Raw genomic sequence first — 25,866 nt, 5'->3', positions numbered from 1 at the left:
CATACCAAATTGTAACAGCTGAATAACATAATCCGTCTTCTCTACAGAGATCAGTTTGGGAACCTCTAGTTTAAATTTAAGAGTCCCACAGTTCTTGAATGGGGTTGCAAAAAGCCACAAAACAGTCATGACATGGTCTCCAAATGTTGCATTGTAATAAATATATCCACACAAGGCTGCTATATTGTGGTACATCTTCATTTTTTGATGCAATATTACAATGCAATGCCAAAGAACCGCATCATTGTTTTGTGATTTTCGGAGACTCCATCCAATTGCATCTCTCCCTCCTAGGTTACTTCTGGGAGTACATTACAGCAGAGCACCAGCTCGGCTATAGTGAAGGTTAAGACCGGCTTCCTGTTTAAAACTAGATTCTAAGTGCTCTAAAATCTGCAGAGATGGTAAGTTATACTGACCTAAGTGCCAGTATAGACAGTTTCTCCCACCAACATAGCTACCACCTCTCACGGAGGCAGGGGTTATTAAGCTGTCAGAAGAGTTCTCTCCTGTCAGCATAGACCATCTTCACCAAAAGCACTACAGCAGTGTAGCTGTGCCACTGAAAATCATGTAGTTCTCACTACTACGTCTACGCTACAACTATCTAAACAATCATTAACTACTAACACTTCTCTTCTGTTCAAAAAAAAAGGGGGGAGAGAGTGGCAAATTAAATGGTAAAAAAAAAACCCAATAATTAAACAACCAAAACACTTTGTTAATGCAGAGATAAGGTTGCCGGAGATAACTCATTCCCTCCCAGAACGTGAATCCAGTCAAGCTCAAACTTCTGAAAACCCAGCACACACAGAGTTAAGGTAAATGCCCATGTAACCTTAACTCTGTCCTCTGCGCGGCATACCACCTAAACCTAGACTTTCCCCTACCTATCATTAAATTCACAGACTGCTCTCATCTCCCACCTCATTACTAGCAATACCCATAGCAAGCAGGCTGCAGTGCCCTGCTACTGACACCACCTACGCAATTCTGTATCGAAATGATGCAGACTAGAGCCTCAGATACACATGAACCTCTTTCCTTTGATAACACACTGTGGAAAGAGGGAGGGGCTCAGACCCAGATCTTCTGATATCAGAGACCAAACTGTCCCACCTACCTCCTCCACCATTCAGTACAGCTATGGCTACCTCTAACACAGTAATTCCCAGTAGCTATTGCCAGCTCCAGCGTGGGGCACAGTTAAGATTATGTGGCATTTACCCCAACACTGTATTTCCTGGTTTTCAGGAGTTTTGCCAAACTTAATGTTCTGGAAGGGCACAGGCTGTTACCAGCAACCTTACCTCGGTGTTAACAAAATTTTTACCATTTAATCAAGGAAGGAGCTGTTCCTCCTCATTCTTTCTTCACCTTGGAGCAAGGAGCAGTTCTGGTTCTATTTCCTGAATGCTCAGAGGGAACTGGATGGGGAGGGAAGAAGATGGGATCCCAGTGACAGGGTGGATCACATTAACAACAGATAAATGGGTCCCACACCACCACTCAGCATCCTTCTGATATCTTGCAAGGGTAATATAGCATGGGAGCAGTCTTGTGATCAACTCTCTGTTCACTGTGTCTCCGATCAGGTGCAGCTCCAGTCAGACCAATGGACCCCATGCAACCTACATATCACTCAAAAGCTGTAGCCTGAGTACCACCGGTTTTACAAGATAAACAGTTACTGTATAACTCTTCTTGAAATAAAAGGGTTCCATAGTATCAACAACATTAACATTTAGTGACTGTGGTCCTGATTCAGTAAACTGACTAGAGCACATGCTTAAGTGCATTGCTGAATCAGGACCTGACTTTGCAACTTGTTTAATATGCAATAGTGTTTTCTCCATGTAAAGCTAACCTACCTTAAACAAAGTCCATGCTATTGATGAACAAAATAAAGAGTGCACATACTATATTTAATAAACCAACATGTTTTACGTGTGCTACAAGATTCTTAAATGTTTATTAAGACAGCCAAGTTACCTTGTTATAAGAATTTACTTGCAACATATTTTCACTTACCTAAGAACAGCAATCTCTTGAACTGTAATAGCTCTTTTATCTTTGGTCCCCATGTAGGAAAATATATTTGGCTTAACTCTTAAAAAAAAAAAAAAAAAAAAAAAAAAACAGTTATGAAAATTTTAGATTTGATACTGAAGGAAAGTTACCATATATTTTGTTAGCAAATACGGTAGAATCTCAGAGTCACAAACACTCGGGAATGGAAGTTGTTCATAACTCTGAAATGTTTGTAACTCTGAACAAAACGTTAAGGTTGTTCTTTCAAAAGTTTACAACTTAACATTGACTTAATACAGCTTTGCTGCTGCTTTTAACCATCTTAATTTAAATTAAACAAGCACAGAAACAGTTTCCTTACCTTGTCAAATCTTTTCTTAAACTTTCCCTTTATTTTTTTTTGTCGTTTACATTTAACACAGTACTGTAAAGTATTTGGGGGTTGGGGGGTCTGCCTGCTGCCTGATTGCATACTTCTGGTTCCAAATGAGGTATGTGGTTGACCTGTCAGTTTGAAACTCCGGTGTTCGTAACTCTAAGATTCTACTTTACTGCCTATACGCAAGTGGACTCCTTTATGACTGTTATTGTCACTTTTACTTTGAATAATTTGGGGGGTGGGGGGGGGGTGTATAAAGTAAAAAAATTCAATGGAATAATGCACAACAATTCATCACTATTTAAAAAAACCCTCAGTGCATGCCTATTTTTCTGTGTGAAATTCAAATAGTGCATTTATCTCTATGTGCAGCTATCTGTATACTGAACACATACTCATGTAAGCATGTAGTCAGTGCACTTCAATATTGTTCCGTTTCCATAACTGTTTCTTTCCCTCTCAACATTATCATTTTCCTTTGCACTCCATGCAGAATAAGAGAAATGCTGCTGTCAATAGATTCCCTGCTATCCCACTTGTGTGTACCAAGTGGTAGCACTATTGCCATTACATGCATATTCTCTATCAAGCTCTGCATGAACCGCTATAGTATGTTCCCAGGCATATGGTTTTTCAAATACAAGTATCACCTTCACCATGGTGGTGCTGATTTCTCAGAGCCAAACATTCATAAACTTAGATTGTGAACTCACACTTATAAAACAACTAGTGAGTAGTGTCACTGATGGGGGTGGGAGGACAAAAAACACAAAGACTTGCTTGGCCACAAAGAAAGGCAGAAAGCCAAGGCTTATGTGACTGGTGAATCCCTCACAGCAAGCAGAGGGAGACTGGTCACCACCTTCCTTTCACAGAAAAAGGAGTTACAATGATTAGGACAGGACAAAGAAAGGAAGATCAGTTACAGCTTGTCTACACATGGAGCTATTGTGTTTTAAAGTTTACACTCTACCTTAATCTGAACTAACTGCCCCAAATGCAGTGGCTACAAGAACTGATTTGCATATGAATGACCACAACACTATTTTTAAGTACATCCACTGTATGTTTGGACAACTGCACATTCAAAATCCTTAAAGTAAAAGTTATGCTGCATGGCCTGGTCTTCACTGGGGCTTGGTCTACACTAAAAAGTTAGGTAGACCCAGCTACATCACTCAGGGGTGTGAAAAATCGTTAAGCCGATCTAACCCTGGAGTGGACAGTGCTAGATCAACAGAAGAATTGTTCCATCGACCTAGCTACTGCCGCTCAGGAAGGTGGATTACCTACACCTCTCCCATTGGGCTAGGTAGCGTCTACACTCAAGTGCCACAGCAGTGCAGCTGCAGCACTGCAACTGGGCCGCTGTACTGTTTCAAAGTATAAACAAGCCCTGAGAATAAAAGTGCATACTTAACTTCAGTTAAGAATGCACCAACTCAAGGTGAAATCCTAGTGAATACAGGACAGTTTGTAGTCTTCACACAGGTTAGGAGGTCAAACACACATCTTTCCCCAGTGAAGACCAGGCCTGAAAGCATGCCTGAAAGTATGCCATTTTTGATTATTTAGAACGATTTTATTAACAGAGAAGGATTTCAAATTTGACCTTCAAAAACAAAGATATTTTGCAGTTACTAAATATATTGTGATAATACATTTCCTGTGTGGTTTTGGCATAAGGATTTTAAAGCAGAATGTTTACATTAAATATTTAGTTGTTTTTATTGTGTCTGAAAGCAACAAAGTAATATTCTTACCTTAAAAATTTTGATAGTACATTAATAGCATCCATTGTATCCTTGTTTTCCTTGTATAATACGAAGTGGCAGTAGCTTCCCCTAGATTTTGGCCATGAATGTTTTCTTGGATCTTTAAAACAAAGAGTTAAGACATACAAAAGGACAATTTGTAAACTATGTTATCAGTTGTTATTCTCTTTTGCAAACAGGGTTCATTTACTTGCCACAGTAGTTTCCATTTTCAAACAAACATGTGACTCTCAATGACTTCAATTAGCTTCCATCTGCTTCTTTCTTAAGAAAATAAAAGTATTGAATGGAAAAAGTTGGTCCAGTAAAAGATTACCTCACCCACCTTTTTTCTCTGGCAGTTATGAAGTATGAAAAAATGCACTTTCTGCAGATCCGCTGTGGTGTAAATTTATACTGCAATACAAGATTTTAGCCATGTGACTTACACAAACATTACCAGGAGTTGCATGACAAAAGAAAGTGTCCTCCTGTTGGAATATTTTCCCAGTGGTTTATTTGTTGCCACAGCCCCAATCTCATTCCGACTGAAGTAAATCCAAGTTTTACCAGTGACTTCACTTTGAACAACATCCGGCACTTTGGGTTTGATGCAATGCTTGTTGAACCAAATGGGAAGACTCCACTGGTCATTGGATCAAGCAAGCCCTTTATAGTCTTCACAAAAAAGTAAACTATGTTATTTTAAGGATGGCATTAATAATGTATTATTTATTTCTACAGCATTGTGCATGCAACACTAGAGCTTGGGTTATAACATATAAAAATTTTAAGGGCTTTATAATTGGTAAGAATTCACTTTGAGGTGAAGTTTGGTAACAAAGTCTCACAAGAGAGTCAAATTTGGGCCAATTTTCTAAATTAATGAATAAGTCAAGCTCACCTTGGGTATTTTCAAGTTATGTAATGTGTCTCTAGTCTAAAATATGGTTCATTATATTGTTTAATCACTTTTGGTTTCATAGAAAGGGAAACAAGACTGTCAAAATATTAAAAAGTCATTACTGCACAGTAACATTTTCAAAGATAAATATGCATTGCATAATCATCTATCATTGTAGGCCCAATCCTCCTCCTAGAGAGGCCAACAAGAGTATGGCAATTGACTTCAGTGGGAGTAGGAACAGGCCCTTTGGGGTTGTTTTTTTAATAAAGGCACATAAGGAAATTAAATACTAAAAACTAACAGCTTGTCTAAATGAGAAAGTTTTACACATATAAAACCACCATGTGGACACTCTCGTATAAGAGTGTCTTTTTCATTTGACCTTAAACCCTTTCCCAGGCAACAAAAGCTAAATTAAAAAAAGTACTCTTATTCCAGTATAAGGGTGTCCACATGTGGGGAGGAAGAGTGGTGGTGGTGGTGGTGGTTTTACACATAATAATAAATAAATAATAATAATAATAATAATCTTTGTTTAAATTAACATTTTAGGTTATACTGAAAAATACTTATCTCCTGTAGGGAAGGCCTCAGTTTAAAATATGGATTTTTTTTATAAAAAATTACTAAAGCCAGAAAGAAGAGTTGGTGTTTCTTTTTAAAGGAAGCAATATCATCAGCCCTAACTCCTCACTGAAAAATAACTCCTCATATGGAGTACTACAATATTCAGAGAGAACACAAGCAGAGTTGTCTATCTCCCTTGGCGAAAAAAAAATGCCATGAACATTTGTATGCAAACCATGGACTGTACTGGCCATCAATGTTTAAGCGAAGTCTCCACTGAAACCAAAAAATTGTTCATAATATTAACGATATGGTCCACAGTCGTTTTGTTAGGAGTTCACTGGCTCCTACTTATACTCCTTCTGAAGTCATCAATCATCTGTGATCTCAATTTACTCTTGTACAAATTATAACTTTAAAGTAGCAAATTAGGTTTAAGGAACAAAGATTGCACAAAAATTTCTGTCATTAAAATAGGGCAAGGGGAAAAAACCAAAGTGATTCACAGGGAGAATCATTTCCAAGTTGAAAGTTTCTCCACAATGCATCGATTGCTCAATTTTGCACACTTTCACTTGGATTTCTTTCAAAAACACCAGCTCTGATCAAAACCAAAGTAAGGCGACCCAGGAACCTAGGCACACACCATGCCATCTGCTACTACAACCCCATCCCTGTGCCATGGTGCCATCCATCCCACTTGGAGGGGTGGTGGCTGGAGTCCCTCTTTCCCCTGCCAAAGCAGCAGGGATGGTACCAGAGCCCACAATACTTACCCCCACAGCCAGTGTGTCTCTACTTTGATAGGTGGGTGGAGCTGCCTCCACTCTCTTTCTCCTGCTGCACATACAGTCCTCTGCTGGGGTGGTGTTGTCACAGCCTCCCAGATCAATGGGTCTTGGAGTCAACGCCCCATTGAGATGAATAAGACAATTCATACCTCTCAGAGGTATTGCTTCAGGCTATCTGCACATTCAGGCAGACATTGCTGCATCACTTATTCTTGATTCATGTTTTCAAGCTTTTTATTGCAACCACAAGGGCTAAAACCCATGAATCTTAGATCCTGATGTAAAACTCACATGACTCTGGGAATTGGGACTCTAAACATAGAACTATGAAGTGAAATCCTGCCTTACTGACGCCAAGTGGAGTTTCACCATTGATTTCAATGGGGCCAGGATCTCACCCATCATCCCTATGCCTTAATCCAGCCCTGGTCCTGACCTTGCAAGCCATTCCATGTGGGTGGACTACTGGGTCCACACCAACTGACTTGCAAGACAGAAGCCTATAACTGCATGTGTGAAGGGTGCAGTGCCAGCCTCATCACTTTCTGTCAAAACTTAACGTTGCTGATACATAGATTTTATATTTAATTCTTGTTAGTTTGGCCAATGCCTTCACTATTTAGTGTGTCTGAATGGTTGGCATTTCATTTTACCACCATGAAATACCAACATATCTTACCTGTTGCAGTTCTGACCTCTGTCCCAATGTATAGCATAAAGAGCACAAAAGAGCAATGTTTAATTTTTAGACTATTGAAGGGTTTTAGAGGTGAACATGCAGGTTTATGGTTATGATTGTTTATGCTGTAGACTTCTATAGCATCCAACAATTATGTGGTTGGTGACAGTGATTTAGATGGTTATGCGATGGAATCGTGCAGAGGCAAACAGTAAATATACGGAAAGTTTCAATCAGAGGTACAACAAACTTCACCATGGACAATGATGGACAGCACTGCCAACAAGTTACTGAGGTAATAAGTCCATGCCTGAAGCACTCTAAATACCACACATACAAAAGCACTTGCAATTTAGTGAGTTAGAAAACATTCTTGTAACCCTTATCCCCACAAGCATACCTCATCATGTTTCTCATGTAAGAATAGATTATTAAATATTTCAAGTGTTTCTTGCCCACTGACCACATTCAGGATTGAGTCCCCATGTGTTAGTCATTGCACATATGCAAGATTTAGATATAGTCCATGTCCCAAAGAGCCTATAGTCCAGTATCCCCATTCTGCAAGCATTTATGCATGTTGAGTAATATTTTGCACATGGGTAGTCACTGAACTTACATATGTAAGTATGTTTGCAGGATCAGGGCCTAAGAATCTAAGTTTACTACACATTAAGTCCTACTGTATCGTATGAAGTTATCCAGAAAAGATTTTTCCTCTAAAGAAATACTTTTTTTTTTTTAAATGGACGCCAGTTAAAATCTACAAATCCTATTTATAAGGTACCTTTTAGTTATACTTGTTCAACTTAATACATGCACCTTGTTGTAACAACGGTTAAGGAACATAAACATCAGCAGGACAAACTGAGGAAGACCATTATAACCCAAAGGAGAACAAGATTTGTTTGGAGATTACTTTTTGTACTTCTAAGTATGCATACTCCATGCACAAAGCATGCAACCATAGGATTAACTTGACACAGTTAATGTGATAAACATACACATGTAATAATAATTTATTCCAAGTTTTTGATACTTTAAATACTCTACCACATAGCAACAGACATTTACATTTGCTTAAGAAAAAGTTAAAATAAAATATAATTTTATCTAAAATAAATATGTAGTCCCTATCTAATTTGCATTACAAATTTTGGAGCCCATCTACTGGCAATGAGATATATTTTATCTTAAACCAGTTCCTAACTGACTTCAGGTAAACTGAAATAAGCCTAATTTAAACCAAAATAAGAGCACCTATACAGCATATCACACTAATTTTAACTAAATCAGTTTATAAAAGCCTCACACCTTGAGTTAAACTGGTGAAATTCTGTGTTTAGGCAAAGCTTTAGATTTAAAATCAATTTGCCAATGTGTCAAAAGTGTCAGATAATGGGCAACAATGTTTTACATATTTGTATACCAATACTGATGTGCCCCAAAATAATTAGACTACCAAAATACTTTGGAACATATTAAGTTATTTACCTTAATACTACCAAGTCCATCATTATTCTTACTACACAAAAGCAATTCCTATAACTGATGATGGATACAGACAGTTTTCTGCTTATAACTTTAATTTTGGCAAAGCATAGGATTGCCATTAACTGGAAAGCAGAAGCAGGTTCAGCTATTTTAAAAAGATCCTATCTTTGAGAAGAGTTGCTACTGGAAATATATTCATATATTATTTATATAAAAGATGTAATTCTGAAAGGTAGTAAACAGATTGGGATAAATTCTGACCCCACTGAAATCAAAGGGGGGTTGCCACTGACTTTAGTGAGGCCAGGATTTCACCCATTGAATTTATTATTATTTGTATTACGGTAGTCACAGACCAGGACCCCACTGTGCTAAGCATTGTATAAACACAGAGGAAATTTGGAATTCCTAAATTGTATGATTGTGACAACTTAATTTGGATCCAATTAAGTTCACATGGTCTACATTTAAACAGTAACTATACAATAAAAGAAAACAAACACACACTCCTATGTTGTCTATTTGGCACTCAGTGAGAATCATAGAAATGTAGGCTGGAAGAGCCAGCCCTCTGTGCTGAGGCAGGACCAACCTAGACCATCCCTGACAGGTGTTTGTCCAACCCGTTCTTAAAAACATCCAGTACTGGGGATTCCACAACCTACTTTGGAAGCCTATTCTAGAGCTTAACTACCCTTATACTTAGAATTTTACCCTAATATCTAACCCAGGGGTAGGCAACCTATGGCACAGGTGCCGAAGGCGACACGCGAGCTGATTTTCAGTGGCACTCACACTGCCTGGGTCTGGCCACTGGTCAGGGGGGCTCTGCATTTTATTTAATTTTGAATGAAGCTTCTTAAACATTTTAAAAACCTTATTTACTTTACATACAACAATAGTTTAGTTATACATTATAGGACTTATAGAAAGAGACCTTCTAAGAACGTTAAAATATATTACTGGCACGCGAGACCTTCAATTAGAGTGAATGAATGAAGACTCAGCACACCACTTCTGAAAGGTTGCCGACCTCTGATCTAACCTAAGTCTCCCTTGCTGCAGATTAAGCCTATTACCGTATATACTTGTTCATTAGCCCGTTCGTTTATAAGCCAACCCCCCAAAATGGAGAGGTAAAATTAGCAAAAATTGTATGACCCTTTCAGAAGCCGACCATATATTTCAGGGGTTGGAAAACTTTAGCACCCGGCCCGCTGGCTGGGAACAGCAAACCGCGGCCACAGGGAGCTGAGGGACTCCATGCCTGCAGACGCTCCAGGTAAACAAAACAACAGTGTATTAGATATTCAGTTCAATGATTCCATAGAGCAAGGGTCGGCAACCTTTCAGAAGTGGTGTGCCAAGTCTTCATTTATTCGTGGTAATTTAAGGTTTCGCGTGCCAGTAATACATTTTACATTTACAGGGGCCGGTGGTTGGGACCCCAGGCCGGCAGCGGGCTGAGCGGCTCAGCCCACTGCCGGCCTGGGGTTCCATCCATCCAGGCCGGCAGCGGGCTGAGCGGGGCCGGCGGCGGGGACACCAGGCTGGCAGCAGCGTGCCACAGTAAATCAGCTCGCATGCCGCCTTTGGCACGCATGCCATAGATTGCCGACCCCTGCCATAGAGTTTAAAATCATCAAATTTTGGTGTAGACCCGTTTATAAGCCGACCCCCGCTCTTTGATGCATCACTTTTTTACCAAAAATATTCGGCTTATGAATGAGTATATACGGTACTTTTTGTCCTACCTTCAGTGGACATGGAAAACAATCAATCAATCACCCTTTATAACAGTCCTTAACATATTTGAAAACTGTTATAGTTCCCCCCCCGCCCACAAGTCTTCTTCAGGTACTAATACCACTCACTTACTATAAACCCAGTAAAACAACTTTACATTTGCTACTCAATTTACTTGATTAGTGGTTTGAAGAAAAAAAACAAACAAAAAAACCCACACTAATATCTTTTAGCATACCCAACAGGTAAGCCTCATGCCCTGTGCCATTTAGAAGTAACATATTGGATGAATCGGTACAGAGGTATGCAACAGCCTCCAAATCCAAATTATAACATACCCCCTTGTCTGAAGTATTATGTAATTTTAGTTAAACATTTTGTTTTTAAATTGTAGTTCAACTTTGCAATATGAAATGATGGTGACAGTAACAAACTCACTTGCCAGGGCTTTCTTTCCAGCAGCATGGTAAGCAACGATGTATTTTTTCCCATCTCGGTCCTCTGTTTTCGTCTCTAATCCAGGAAACAAGGATTTCACAGCGTGGTGAATAATAGTTCTTTTTTCTTTAGTGTCTTCAATAACCTACATTTAACAAAGAAAATTGTCTCACAAAAACGGTCCTTTTTTTTGGTCTTGTGTACATATCTTTTTGTTTGTTTTTAAACACAAAAAAAATATTTTTTCTGTTCAAAAACCAACCTTAAGAAAACATGGTCTGACTATGCTTTAAAAGGACACATTCTACTTGCTATAATTAATCATAAAGAGATATATACATAACTCCGCTACAAACCTTGAATCTGATGTTTCAAAAATAAAAACCACAATGACATTTTTTAATTCACCAGTTTAATTCTTAGCCAAATTTCACTGCCTGAATGGTGACTATATCCAAACTGTGCGTCTTTAGTGCACATCTGTATAGACGCTATACAACTAGATGAGAAGAAATTTTTTTTAATGTAGGAATGCTTATTAATCCCAAACCAAATTTTTGCCCCTAAATCAGCTCAGCAGTTATTCATATTTGTGTTATTTAAAAATAGCCACAAAACTCTTCTTCCTCTTGTATCTTTTTTCTTCTTATTGTGGAAGATCAAATTCACTGTCTTCTATTAAATCAGCACATGCTATCCTTGGAAACATTCTTTCATCGAAGAGCATGTTTGTTTAATCCCTTGTACATAATCATTCTATAAAATACTCATACACTGAAAACCCAAATACTGCATTAGCCCTAATCCTGCGAACACTTAGGCATGTGCTTAATTTTATGCAAGTGAATAGTCCCAGTGAAACCATGGTTAGTACTCACATGCATAGTTCAGTACACTTGTTAGTCTTTGCAGAATCAAGTCCTAAATTTACAAGTTTTCAGCATCGCCTATTCTGATGTAAAGCTCAACAAACCACTTGTATACCTAGCATTTAGTTTCCATGCACACACCCATCTCCTTCCCCAAAAAGGATATGTTAGCCAAGTCCTTTGTATCGTTTTACCATTTTACCTCTATGGCAACACTGGTTTCTTTGTTCTTAAAAAGTTGGAGCTCTTCTAAATGCTGCTTATCTTCATTTGACAAAACTGTAAATATTTCTTCTGAAGGATCCTAATATATATATAAAATAACAGTAACTCACACACAGTCAGAACAAGTTTTCATTAGTGACTTAATTTAAAAAAAAAAAAAAAAAAAAAAAAAAAAAAAAATCTTCTAGCCATTTCTGAAAGCTACTCAGAATTTACCTCATCATCCACTGGAACAGAAAAGTCATCTAAATGGCTTATGCGCCCATCTTTTCCTATTTCATGAACGACAAAGTCTGAGTATCTAACAGAAAGAAACACAAAGGGTTAAAAAACAGACAGGGAAGACTAAAGGCTTCTGTGAACAGAATGCTATTTTCCACTATTTTCCAATAGACTTTATTCAGTTTCTAGATTAAAATTTCAGCCATCTACTAAAAAGCTTTCTCCCCTCCCCAGAAAATTACCCAAAAGACACACTAGATACTTTCCAGAATCATCTTCAATCATCACTTGAAAACTCAATATGAAAATTATACCTATTTTTCCCCTCCATAGTAGAAGCACAAATATTGGTTTGTTACTGTAGAGTTATTCATGAATATTAAAGCCACTAGCATTTAAAAAGAATCATACAAATGTAGGACTGGAAGAGACCTCAATAGATCAAACAGTCCAGTCCCCTACGCTGAGAAAGGACTAAGTACAGTAACTCCTCGCTTCACGTTGTAGTTATGTTCCTGAAAAATGCCACTTTAAGCAAAAGGATGTTAAGCGAATCCAATTTCCCTATAAGAATTAATGTAAATGGGGGGGTTAGGTTCCAGGGAAATTTTTTTCACCAGACAAAAGACTATATATACTGTGTGTGTGTGTGTGTGTGTGTGTGTGTGTGTGTGTGTGTGTGTATGTGTATATATATATATACACACACACACACACACACACACACACACACATACACACACACACAGCATAAGCTTTAAACAAACAATTTAATACTGTACACAGCAATGATGATTGTGAAGCTTGGTTGAGGTGGTGAAGTCAGAGGGTGGGCTATTTCCCAGGGAATGCCTTACTGCTAAATGATGAACTAGCACTCAGCTGAGTCCTCAAGGGTTAACACATTGTTGTTAATGTAGCCTCACACTCTACAAGGCAGCATAAATGGAGGGAGGGGAGACAGCATGGCAGACAGAGAGACACACCTTGTGAGAGAGATATGCGCATTGCCCCTTTAAGTACACTGACCGCACTTTAAGTACATTGCCTTTTTAAGTAGATCAGCAAGTTGAGACAGCAGCTGCTGCGAGCAAACTCCCTCTGTCCTGAGCCCTGTTGCGCCCATCCCCCCTCCCCCGCTCTATGGAGATGGGGAAAGAGGGGGCAGGAGCAGGGGGGAGGAGGACACCCTGACATTTGCCCCCCTCGCTCCTCCCCCCCCACATACAGCAAGCAAGAGGCTCCCGGGAGCAGCTCCAAGGCAGAGGGCAGGAGCAACACATGGCAGTGCGGGGAGGGACAGCTGAAATGCCGGTAATTAATAGTCTGCTGGGCGGCTGCAGCACAGGGAACTTAGGGGAACGGGGAGCTGATAGGGGGGCTGCCAGTCCACCCTGGTTCCAAGCCCCCCACCAGCTAGCTCCAATGGGCTGCTCTTTCTAGCAGGCAGCTGCCAAACAACATTATAAGGGAGCATTGCACAACTTTAAACGAGCATGTTCTCTAATTGATCAGCAACATAACAACAAAACAACATTAACCGGGACGACTTTAAGTGAGGAGTTACTGTATTATCGACAGACCATCCCTGACAGGTGTTTGTCTAACTTGTTCTTAAACACCTCCAACGACAGAGGTAATTTGTTCCAGTGCTTAAATACCCTTAGGAAGTTTTTCCTAATGTCGAACCTAAAGCTCCCTTGCTACAATTTAATCCCATTACTTCTTGTCCTGTCCTTTGGTTCAAAAAAGAAATAGATACATTCATGGAGGATAGGTCCATCAATGGCTATTAGCCAGGACAGGCAGGGATGGTGTCCCTAGCCTCTGTTTGCCAGAAGCTGGGAATGGGCGACAGGGGATGGATCACTTGATTATCTGTTCATTCCCTCTGAAGCACCTGGCATTGGCCACTGTTGGAAGACAGAGTACTGGGCTATATGGCCCTTTGGTCTGACTCAATATGACCGTTATGTTCTTCTGTTCAGTGGTTAAGGAGAACAATTCAGCACCCTCCTTTTTATAACAACCTTTTACGTATTTGAAGACAGATATCATGACCCCCACTCAAATCTTCAATTCTCCAAACTACACAAACCCAATTTTTTCCATCTTTCCTTACAGGTTATGTTTTCTAGACCTTTAATCATTTTTGTTATTCTCCGCTGTACTGTCTCCAATTTGTCCACATTTTTCCCACACAATACTCCAGGTGAGGCCTTATCTGTGTTGAGTAGAGTGGAAGAATTACTTACTTCTTGCTTACAATACCCCTGCTAATACACCCCAGAATGATGTTCATTTTTTTTTTTTTTTTTAGGCAACAGTATTACACTGTTGACTCAATATATTTAGTTAGTTATTTAGTTTGTGATCCACTGTAACCCCCAGCTCCTTTTCTGCAGTACTCTTTCCTAGGCAATCATTTCCCATTTTGTATTGGTGCAATTGATTATTCCTTCCTAAGTGTAGTACTTTAAATTTATCCTTATTGAATTTCATCCTATTTAATTCAGAACATTTCTCCACTTTATCAAGATCATTTTGAATTCTAATTCTGCCCTCCAAAGCGCCTGTAATCTCGGTATCATCCGGAAACTTTATAACTGTACTCTCTATCCCATTATCCAAATAATTTATGAAGAAATTGAATAGAACCAGACTTAAGACAGATCCCTATAGGACCCCACTTGACATGCCTTTCCAGCTCGATCGTGAACCACTGATAACTACTCTGAGTACAGTTTACCAGTCACTAGTGCACCCACCTTATAGTAGGTTCATCTACAAAGGTATCAGAGAAGAGAAAGAGTATATATAAATTAGGAAAGAAAGGGAATGTAAAAAAGTTATTTGAAATTACAGGAACAGTGCAAGTGGACATTTAAAAAAAAAAAAAAAAAAAAAAAAAAAGAGGGTGTGTGTCAATTCTTGAGCCTTCCTTTACAGATCACCATTTTAAACTATCCTGACTTTCATCTATTTACCCAAGAATTTTTATAAACAGTAACGAGATAATTTGATCTCTATCTGTCATTCACACAAAGAAGCAAGCAGCCTCTCCCTACTTCCCAACAAAGGTAAGAGCAGATCACTGTTGTGAATCTTCATGCTACTGAGGCCTCCTTATTTAATCAAATATACTTTAACATTTATTAGTGTAATAAGTAGCTAACTAGGCTCCTCATGTAGATGAACAAAGTACATTATATAATGTATTTGAATTGGTTGATTACTTGCTAAAATTGCAGAGCTCAGAAATTTACTCTCTCACCCCTAGTTGTTAATAAGAATTTCAAAGATTCTACTGTACTGTTATTTCATGAATTAGTACATTAACTCTGTCACTTCAACCAACATTCTTCAGTGCTAGCAGTACATTATAGCTCAACTCATTCTTTTCCCAGGTAGAATGAGTCAGATTTCTGTTCACAGCTCTGTGGGTGGAAATACAGAGAACTCCACTGAAGTAAGAGTTCTTCTGGATATTCACTACAGTAGCAAAGCAGATTCTGATCCAGTCTTTTAAAAAAGAAAAAAGAAAAAAATTGAAAAAGAGAGACAGTGAATTGGTGCCAATAGAGGGAACATAAAGGACTTTCTTTCTACATTAGTAAAGCCAGGATAAGTTGTATTTTCTAAAATAAGAATTTTAGAACAGCTGAGAGAAAAAGCTGTCAACTGATTGTGAAATGCTGAAAGTAAGATGGGAAAATGAGGCTTCACTGTGAGATGTTTCTATTGCATTACATCCAAAATCCACACATGAACGTATCACACCTCTATAAAGTCACGTCAGTTTGGCAAAATACCTTCTTTATTATTTTCCCACAGACACTATGATGAAGGACACATTACAAATGCCTCAATTAGATATGCTTATAAAAGTCACAAGGGTCAAAATGGGGGCTGGAAGGACCATAATGAGACTGCAAACATCTCTGTCAAGACAGTATCAAGGTTATGTTTTGCCAACTGAGTTTAAACGTAGAGATGTGATGAATCCACATTTTTTAATTTGAACAAAACTATCAAACACTTCTCACTGGTATTCACACAAAACTGAATGCAAGTAAGTGAGGCTGTCGTTATCTTGCCAGATCTCTCAAAAGAAACATCTTTCATCTGGATAAGGAATAGCCACCAATAAATAGGGATAACAGAGTGTCTTTTTTTGAAGATTATGTTGTATCTGCAGTTTCAGAGAAAAAGTGCATAACAATGTCTATTTATGGTAAAACTATGTACATACAGGATGACTAATTTTAAACTGATTAGGCAAAAATATGTTTAAGTGATTTGCTGAATTGGTGCAATAATTTGTGCACTGTTTCTTCAGAAAGGTTTTGAAGTTATATTTTGAGATTTCTGGTGAAAGACAGTATTTATTTTAAGTAAGAGTTAAGAATGCTGTGTTGTAATGAAATAAGAATAAGTAGTTTATTATGTAGGCAGTGTGATTTGTGATATCCTCAATTATTTTCAAGTTCTTTAGTTTTGTACATAATGTTAGAACTGTCAAGATTTATAAATTTTAGCACCAGAAGAGACTATCAGATTATCACATAGCAACTTTAACTTGTTTTTTCAAAAGTTTTTTGACTTTGGGATCATAAATATTTTGTCACGTCTTTTACATAGGTTAGCGGTACTTTTAGTGTGCATAGTACGTATTGTAACTAGATTGTATATTTTGTACACAGTTGGCCAAAAGTAAGTCAAATTGCAAATTAATATAAGATTATCTTCCTATCATTTAGAGTACCTATTCTCAGTTTTATTCAGCAGAACACAAACACTTTAGAAGGGCACCAACCATGTACAAATTGAAGCTTTCTCAGAGCCCTAGTTTTAAGAAAAGAAAGCAGTGAAGCACACCTGCAGATAATCCTACTGTATGTTGATACGTGTTGGTGTTATACCAGAGATGATGGTATCTGACTCCTCGGCTAAACAGAGAAGGAAAATGGGGAATAATTGCTAATACAAGGAATTAAAGTACAGCGGATTGCAAGATGAAAAGTTACCTCTCTTTTAAGATTCCAGAAAACCCTTTGTGAGAGCTAACAAACTTTGTAATGCCAACATCAAGTTCTATTAGTCCATGCTTCATCATGTCTGCAAAGCTCTCTGGGTCCCCTTCTTCATCACTTTCCTCAAGTTCATTATCTTCTTCCTCCTCACCTTCTTCATTCAGGATTATATCATCTTTCTTGTCCTCAAGCAAAGGTTTCCCAGGTTGTTCAGTTACAATGTCAATGCTTTGCTCAGAATTGCTTCCTGTCTTAGAAGACTCTTCTGAGATCTTTTGCCTTTTAATTTCATCCACATTAGCCACATCATCCTCAGAATGAGGTCGTTTCAAGGAGGTCATTTCTACAGCTTCCATGTCGAAAGGCACAGAGCGGTACAAAGTCCTGGGGAGGAAGGAAAGGACGATTTAAAATGGTGTATTTCCAAATCTTTTTGCTTTTTAAAAAAATTATATTTTTAAACATGCAACACACACAAACCAAACAAAAAGCAGCAAATTCTGCATCAACTTATACCTGGGCAACCCCAGATTCAATGGATTTGCACAGGTGTAAGTTAAATTACATGCAAAGATACAGCTACCAAGAAGATACACTCGGCAAACTCAGTAGTCTCAGTAGAGGAACAATGCAGGGAAGGGGGAGTAAAGGATTAGGATTAGAGATCCTGACTGAGAAAGACAGAAAAAGCGTTCCTGACGAACAATACATTGTGTCAGGCTCAGGCCTGGTCTATACTTAAAAGTTTTGCTGCATAGCTATGTTGATATAGAGGGTCAGGGGGAGGGGGGAATCACACCCCTAACCAACATGGTTGTTCCAACAAAAGCCAGGGCTGGCCTTACCATGAGGCAAACTGAGGCGGCCGCCTCATGTGCCAGACTGTGGGGGAGTGCCACTAGGACCCAGAGTGTAGAAAATTGTGTCTGCTGCTGGCGCATATGTATTCTCTCTGCTCTAGATGCACAGAGATGGTGGAGTGCTGTGCTGGAGGAAGGAGGGCACAAGAGACATAACAGGCAGGCAGGAGAAAAGGTGAGAGGGAATAACAGAAAGCAGCAGGAGCTGCAGGGAGAGAGAGGAGGGGGGACCTCTTATGTACCTCCCTAGCACCCCCAGGAGCCTGAAGTGATTAACATCAGCTTCTCAGGGAGCTTTCTGTTTCCTGCTGCTTCCCTGAACCCACTTGAGGAGAACAGGCAGTCAACTGAAGTAGCAGAAGCCAGTTAGGCCCTTAAGACGCTGATATCTTCCCTCACTCAGGCCCTGCTTATTTGTCCCCTTCAATTGAGGCACTATAGCTGGCACAGAACAGCAGTCATGAGTGAAAGAAGAAAACGCCCCTCTGGGGCAGCATTCAGAAAAAGAAAGCAAGCAAATGAAGCTTTTCTATCTAAGCAGGAAGGAGCATTCCTGAGATAACTAGACACAAATGTTCACGGTGAGCCTTCCGGCCCCACCGAGGATGTGAGTGGTGAGGAGATGCCTGATCTTCCAGTACTTAGATTGCAGGTGACCTGGCAGCTACTGCAGCATCCATATCTCCATTTCAAATGGATGTAACCATTCACATTCCTGAAGAAAAGTGTAGATCAGAGAAGAGTGTGATGGAGGCGCAAGAAACAGCTGCTGCTGAGTTTAGTTCCTTAAGTCTAGATCAGAGGTAGGCAACCTATGGCACGCGTGCCGAAGGCGGCACGCGAGCTGATTTTCAGTGGCACTCACACTGCCCGGGCCCTGGCCACCAGTCCGGGTGGCTCTGCATTTTAATTTAATTTTAAATGAAGCTTCTTAAACATTTTAAAAACCTTATTTACTTTACATACAACAATATTATAGACTTCTAGAAAGAGACCTTCTAAAAACATTAAAATGTATCACTGGCACGCGAAACTTAAATTAGAGTGAATAAATGAAGACTCGGCACACCACTTCTGAAAGGTTGCCGACCCCTAGTCTAGATGATCCAGGACTGTGGACCCACTTGAGCAGTAGCCTGAGGGACTTCCTTGTAGGGCATGGGCCACAGCAAGTAAAAAACTTCATGTTCCCCAAAGACAATGAAAATAGAAGTTTCCATCCAACACATTACTGGTGTGAAATCCCCAATGGTGACAAAGTGGAGAGGCCATGGCTTATGTACTCAAAAACCCAAAATGCTGCATACTGTTTTTGTTGCAAACTCTTCCAGTCTAATGTTCCAGCTACATTGGGTTCTACAGGAATAAAGGACTGGAAAAATCTGGCTAGAAATCTGGCATGCCATGAGAAGACAGCAAATCACCAGAGAGCATTCCATAGGTGGAAAGAGCTTGAGATGAGACTAAGGTTAAAGGCCACCATAGATGATCAGCATCAAGAGAAGATTGCATCAGAGTCTCTTTACTTGCAAAATGTTCTGAAAAGGCTCGTTGCCATTGTGAGAATGCTTGCTACCCCAAAACCTAGCACTGTGTGGCACTTCAGATCAGCTGTATGTGCCAAACAATGGAAACTTCCTTAAAATTGTGGAGCTGATGGCTGAGTTTGATGCTGTACGTTTCATTTAGAGAACTAGTATAGGATATACCAGCAAAAGAACTAATTTGCTGGTATAAAATGCATCTCCAGTCGGGGGGCTTTCCTGTATCGCTATCTTGGTATATTTCTACTGGCAGACATTTTCTAGTGTTGACAAGGCCTCGGACAGGAAAGGACAACTTCCAGAAAAGACTTTGGGGTTATATAAGGAAATGAGAGTGAAAGGATCAGGGAAGACACTTTTTCTCCCCTTGGTGGGGTACAGTGTGTTTTATGTTTGTCTTTATGAAAGACAGGGGAAGGAAGGTGGTCACATTTTTAGGTAGCATCAGTTTTTCAAAGTTTTCCAGAATGGGTACTCCTGGAATCTCTCCCAGCTGGCACTGGAGAAGAATGATGCAACACCTCCAGCAAATCTGGCCTCTTCTCTTGCCAGCTCTCCTTTCTTCATTATTTTCAACTGCTATGATAGTGCCAGTGCTCAACTATCATACAGCTGTCTACATGGGCTTTGCTGCTGTCAATTTGGGGCCTAAGAAGCTTCTAAACCGTATCTCACTACAGCTAAATCTGACTACTTTGTATTATTTCCCCTTCCAAAAAGATTTCATCCTGTGTGCATCAATAATTCAGACACAATGGTTCAATGCGCTGCTCCCTCCCCCCTAACTCCTCCCCATCTGTATATTATTTCATCTCTTCTGTTCCCAGAAAGAGCTCCTATTCTTCTTCCTTAACTCACACAGTTCTGATCAATGAGTCTCCAGGGGTGAGGTAAAGGAAACCCTGAGTGGGGAGGGAGTGAGCAGGGAGTGAATGAAATAAACCCTGGAGGGCTGTATCTACTCACTCTTGTGGAACTGAGCGCTTTATTCTCTTCACTGACTACTTCAGTGTCCACTTGTGGGCCAGCAGGAACAGAACTTTGGGGGCTAGAGAAGAAAGGGATAACTGTTTGAAATTATAATTAAAAAATTATTATAACACCTAGGATGTTAAATGGGTCAAAAGTTCTCCACAGATCCCAAGATCTATGGGATTGCCTCAAAGTACTTGGGAAACCCCCACAGATCTGGAATATTATGCTCCTTACTCATTCCAGAGAAATGGGAGTATGGGGGGGGGGGGGGGAAAATCACATACCCCCACTGATTCTATAAAAACTCCACGAGCTGAAATACACAGATATTCCTAGCCCTTCTGTGCAATTTTCCCCCATGGAAGCAACAAGCTGACCCTGAACTTGTGGCTCAGTGTTTATGATGCCTATAAAAGCTCTTTCCACACTCCTGAATGTAAATTATCACCATAAATAGAACACAAATAGAGGTAAATAAGGCACTTTACAAGGGACTTCCTAGTTCTGTGCATCATATTATAGAAAGGATATTATGTAACTGGATAACAGTTAAGATTAAAAAAAGAACACTGATGCTTAGATATACAAAGAAGCTGAAAAAATAGTTTTGTATTACTAATAAGATAAAAAACAAAACACACACTCATAACTGGGATGCCTACAGAAGTTGGATGCCATGAAACTGTAAGAGAACCACCACAGAAACTAAGAAACAGCCAGACAGAAGAAGTTAAGAAAGGCACAGAAAACAGAAAAGACACACCACGCAGAATAAATACTAGCGAGTTAGGTGGACACACCAATGTGGACCTTTATTAACCTCAGTGCTAGCCTATAATAAATTAACTTACTCAAGTACTGCAGAATCTGCAACAGGTAACCAAATGCAAGGCTAGCTCAGATGCAAGGCTAGCTCAGGGTTTTTGATTGATTGTTTGTAGTAGTTATTTCTTTTAAGGGATTTGTATGTGAGTTTAGTGCTTGTGAAAGGTGCCAGATTAATAGCCCTGGAGATCAAAATCCCTATAACTGTACACAGAACAGATACAATACCTGGTTCCCTATATCACCCCACCAATATACACACAGATTTTTGAAGAGAGAACAAAAATCATTTGTTGCCAGTAAATAGTTCAGTCAGGTCACAAACCAATCTTCTAGAAACTTCTTCAAACATTACATAACATCTCCCATTTGAAAATTTTAAAAATCTATACTTTAAGGAAGACTAACATTACAGGTTAGTAATCTTGTCACCTATTGAATTGTCAGCTGTCCTGAAACTGACCATAACTAGCCATGCATAATACAAGTACTCTCAGAAATTTAGAGATTACAATCACTTTTCCAGCCTCTACTTGTTTCTCCCTAATTAGATTTTAACATTTTCTTTAGCTCCAAATGTAAATGTAGCTGTAAAAATAAACAACCAAAAGGATTGTATTAAGTTACAAATAAATCAGAGAGAAAGCTGCTTCACAAACATTTAAAATAATCAACTCAAATGAAGAACTAATAAATAAAACAAAGACTGAAGAAACAACAAAAGTGAAACAAGAAAGGGATTGTTTATTATTATTATAAAACTATAAATAATAACAAAGGAATAAAGAACAGGAGTACTTGTGGCACCTTAGAGACTAACAAATTTATTAGAGCATAAGCTTTCGTGGGCTACAACCCACTTCTTCGGATGCACATATACATATGTTCTTTTTGCGGATACAGACTAACACGGCTGCTACTCTGAAAGGAATAAAGACCACTAAAGGAAAGAGTGGAAGAAAGCAAGCAAAATAGAGTTATCAAACCATGTATTTCTTCATACCTTTCAATGGATAACATCAACTTCAATCTGGCCCAAAATTTAAACGTTATAAAAAGCTTTTATAAAATCATAACCAATAGAAGTGATTCTACTTTTTAAAAATTCTCATTAAAACTATTTTAAAATCAAGTTTTCTGTAACATTGAAATGCTAATATCTGGGCTACAAACTGAAATTACACCCATTTAAGAAACTGGTTTCTAAATTTATGTAGTTAAATTGGTGCGAACTCCTTGTATAGGTCCTCTTAAATAGGTTTAAGAGAGGCTGATATTGATTTAGCTTTAGTTGATTACCACAGAAAAGCTGCTCCCTTTCCCCTTTCATCCCGAACCCCTCCAGCTACCAAGCATTTACATGGCAGGGCTTTTGCTAATATCTGTAGGAGATAAGAGTGTGTCCGTTAACTCAGATTCCCCCCTCCTGAGGGGGGGGAGAGGGGGCAGTGCTCACCACTTACAATGCACTGAAACCTTGCAGGACTACAATCCACTGGGAAGCCTGCCAAAGGATGTTGACCTATTAGCCTGTTAAGTATCTGTTAGGTGTTTCTAACACTCTAAAACACACACACACACACACACACACACACACCCCCGACCCCCTAGAGATTAGACTGTTATCATAGATTGCCTAGTCTAAGAACAGGGGACAAACAAATACCAATTGGAAAATGCTGTTCACCATATGAGAAAATATTTGAAAAATTAATTACTTGAGGGACTAAATTGCTCAAAACTGATTAAGAGAAAGACAGTCTTTCACTTGTACACGTCACTAGTGAGAAAAGGTTGTTACTATTTGACAGCTGTTTGATTGTCTTAGTCCAGGTACCAGTGGACTGGTGTTCACATCACAGAGCCTGCACCCTTGTTGGCAATTTCAGTAGAGGCCAAGGTTTTATGGAGACTGAACTATCCCTTCATCATTAAAAGTATGGGGCTCTTTTATTCCTTGCCAGTGAGTAAACTTACGCTGCTGTGCTTGCGCTGTATCTGTTCTGTAGAGACACAGGGAAATTCAATCAGGCACTTTGCACTTTAAAAAGATAAAATGAAGAATGTTAACATTCATATGTAAAGCACAGAGCAGGCTCTCCGTCAAATGAAGCAGGAAATTAGAAAAGATAGTAAATGGTATCATGGTAGAATGATACAGGAGGATCTAGGAAGCAGATGCCTCAGTCAACTGCAGGAAACAGTGTGGCATCCATATAATTTAAACATTATATACTTAGCAAGGATGGCCCAAATATTGCCCAACTAAGGGGACCATGGCAAGCTGCCAGGTGTACAATTGCTACTCCTATATTTTCAGGCCCGCCGATGGAGGGGGCAACGGGCGCAACTGCCCAGGGGCCCGGGCGATTTAAAAGGGCCACCGCTGGCAGCTCAGCAGGGCTAAAGCAGGTTTCCCGCCCGCCCTCACTCTGTACCACTCCCGGAAGTGACTGACGCCCCGGTGGCCCCTGGGGAGGGGGTCTCCGTGCGCTGCCCTCGCCCCAACTCTGCAGCTCCCATTGGCCGAGAACAGCAGCCAATGGGAGCTATGTTGGCGATGCCTGCAGTCAGCAGTGAGTGGCGACCCCCTGGGTCTCCACCTAGAAGCCGCTGCCAGAGGGGTGTGCCGATTGCTTTTGAAAGCCACCTGAGGTAAGCGCCGACCTCCTGACTCCCTCCTCACCCCAACCCCCTGCCCCAGCCTAGAGCCCACACCCCCTACTTCCTCCCAAAACCCACATCCCACACCCCAATTCCCTGCCCCAGCCTGGTGAAGTGAGGGTGGGGGAGAGTGAGCCACAGAGGAAGGGGGATGGAGTGAGCAGGGGGCGGGGCCTCAGAGAAGGAGTGGGACAGGAGCATGGTCCCAGGGAAGGGGTGGGGCAGGGCAATGGTCTTTGGGTTTGCGTGATTAGACAGTTGGCAACCCTACTGGCTGGGCATGGGGAAGCCCTAGCCATGCCGGAAGGGCACGTCTAGCAGCCCGCTGGGCACCAGCACTGCCCAAATGTCAGGCGGACTGCATCCGTGCGGGAGTGGCTTGTGCATGCGTGGGGGCCCTCTGACTGTTCGGAATTGCTGTTGGCGGGCCTGTATATTTTATAAAACAGACATGCGTTCAGTTGTGTTAATCTTTTCTAAAGAGATGCAAGTGACTAAAGATCCCAGCATCCAATGCTCCATGCTCTGGAAACCACTTGGATCAAAAATAGAGCCAGGATGATCATTGGGAGGGATCTGAGCCCCTCATTCAGTGAGGAAGGGCAGCAGGCAGCTGATTACCTACAGACAGATTTCCATGGGGGGTGGGGGACTCAAGGGAGGGAGGAAAACAAGGTAAGAAGGGGTGATTCCAGAGGGGATGGGATCTAAATTGAGGCCTCTGGGCCCTAGCGCTGTATAGGCAATTTACACTAGAGAAGTGGGGTTACAGCAAGGAGCTTAATGAGGGTGGAGGGAAGTTTTTTTTGGAGAGGCAGTTTCATTTTGGAGTAGGAGAGTTGCTTTAATCTAGCCCTGGCCACGGAGAAGCACAAGGCAGGATCTGGCTGTACTCTGTGGGCCATGTCTCGGCACTGAAGGTAAGGGCAGCCATGGGGGTGCAGTTAGAACTCAGTGAGCCACATTTTTGTTCACCCCCGCGCAAACACGTGGCAGTGGCACCCCGCGCAGCTGGCAAAGGGAGAGGGGCAAGGGGGTATCCATGGGCCCGCCCAACACTGATGAAGAAACCGGGCACAAACTCTTCCCCACAGCCCCACGAGAGGAGTCTGGGAGCCACATGGAGCGTACCAAGGCAGGAGGCTGCGCGCCTACGGGGGGAGAGGCTCCTCCCGCTTAGGGCAAACAGTCCTGCGGGGCGAGCGTCGCCCTCCGGGCCGCGTCAGCTCCCACGCGGGCGGCGGGGCAGGCAGCCCCGAGGCCGGGCGAGGCGGCGGCGGGGGGACGCTTACCCGGAGCTTGACACTGCCGCTGGCAAAGGAGAGCGAGCGGCAGGAGGCGGCGGCCGCAAGGAGTCAACAACATGGAGCGGGTCCCCGGCCGGAGCTGCGGGGCTGGCGCACGTGTCCGCCCTGGGCTCGGCCTCTGCAGCGGGCGGCCTCAGTCAAGGCGCTGCTGCCGCGGCTGGACTGGGCCGGAGCGCGCGTCTGTGACTGCTGCTCCCGTCCGGAGCCGGGGGAGGGCGCAGGCAGGAGACAGCCCCCTTCTCAGTGTCATCAGCCCAGCCTCCTGCAGACACCCACCCCGCCCTCCTCCCACCGAGCCCGGCCTCCGGCCCTTCGCATGCCGCTGCTGCAATGAGCCGGCTGGGCCAGGGTAACCAAGGCGCAGCGTTGCCCAGCCTCCGTTCCTGCTGCGGCCATTTCGAGGTAGCAGAGCAGCTCCTCCCCGGAGGAAGGGTTTTGCTGCGTGTTTCCCTGAGACATTTACAGTCTCCTTCTCCCTCCTCCTCCAGCTTGTTTAAAAACGCCCCCGCGCGCGCGCGCGTCAGTCCTGGGACAAAAGCAAATAATCCCCCGATGC

General features: G+C 41.2%; 1 protein-coding gene across 1 annotated transcript in view; it reads right to left on the bottom strand.

Moving 5' to 3' along the window:
- PUS7 (pseudouridine synthase 7) overlaps positions 1–25,500 on the bottom strand; it is a 41,327-nt gene extending 15,827 nt beyond the window's left edge. The window contains 8 exon segments of the mRNA XM_026648682.2: positions 2,032–2,109; positions 4,174–4,285; positions 10,787–10,931; positions 11,858–11,959; positions 12,097–12,181; positions 17,130–17,519; positions 20,506–20,587; positions 25,296–25,500. Of these exon segments, the coding sequence (XP_026504467.1) occupies positions 2,032–2,109; positions 4,174–4,285; positions 10,787–10,931; positions 11,858–11,959; positions 12,097–12,181; positions 17,130–17,519; positions 20,506–20,587; positions 25,296–25,368 (1,067 nt within the window). The 5' untranslated portion in view covers positions 25,369–25,500.
- Between the last annotated feature and the right edge of the window lie 366 nt (positions 25,501–25,866).

This window comes from Terrapene carolina, unplaced genomic scaffold (genome assembly GCF_002925995.2).
Source record: "Terrapene carolina triunguis isolate 2854851 unplaced genomic scaffold, T_m_triunguis-2.0 Scaffold68, whole genome shotgun sequence".
Classification (NCBI taxonomy): domain Eukaryota; kingdom Metazoa; phylum Chordata; order Testudines; family Emydidae; genus Terrapene; species Terrapene triunguis.
This window is presented reverse-complemented; position numbering and strand designations above follow the sequence as displayed.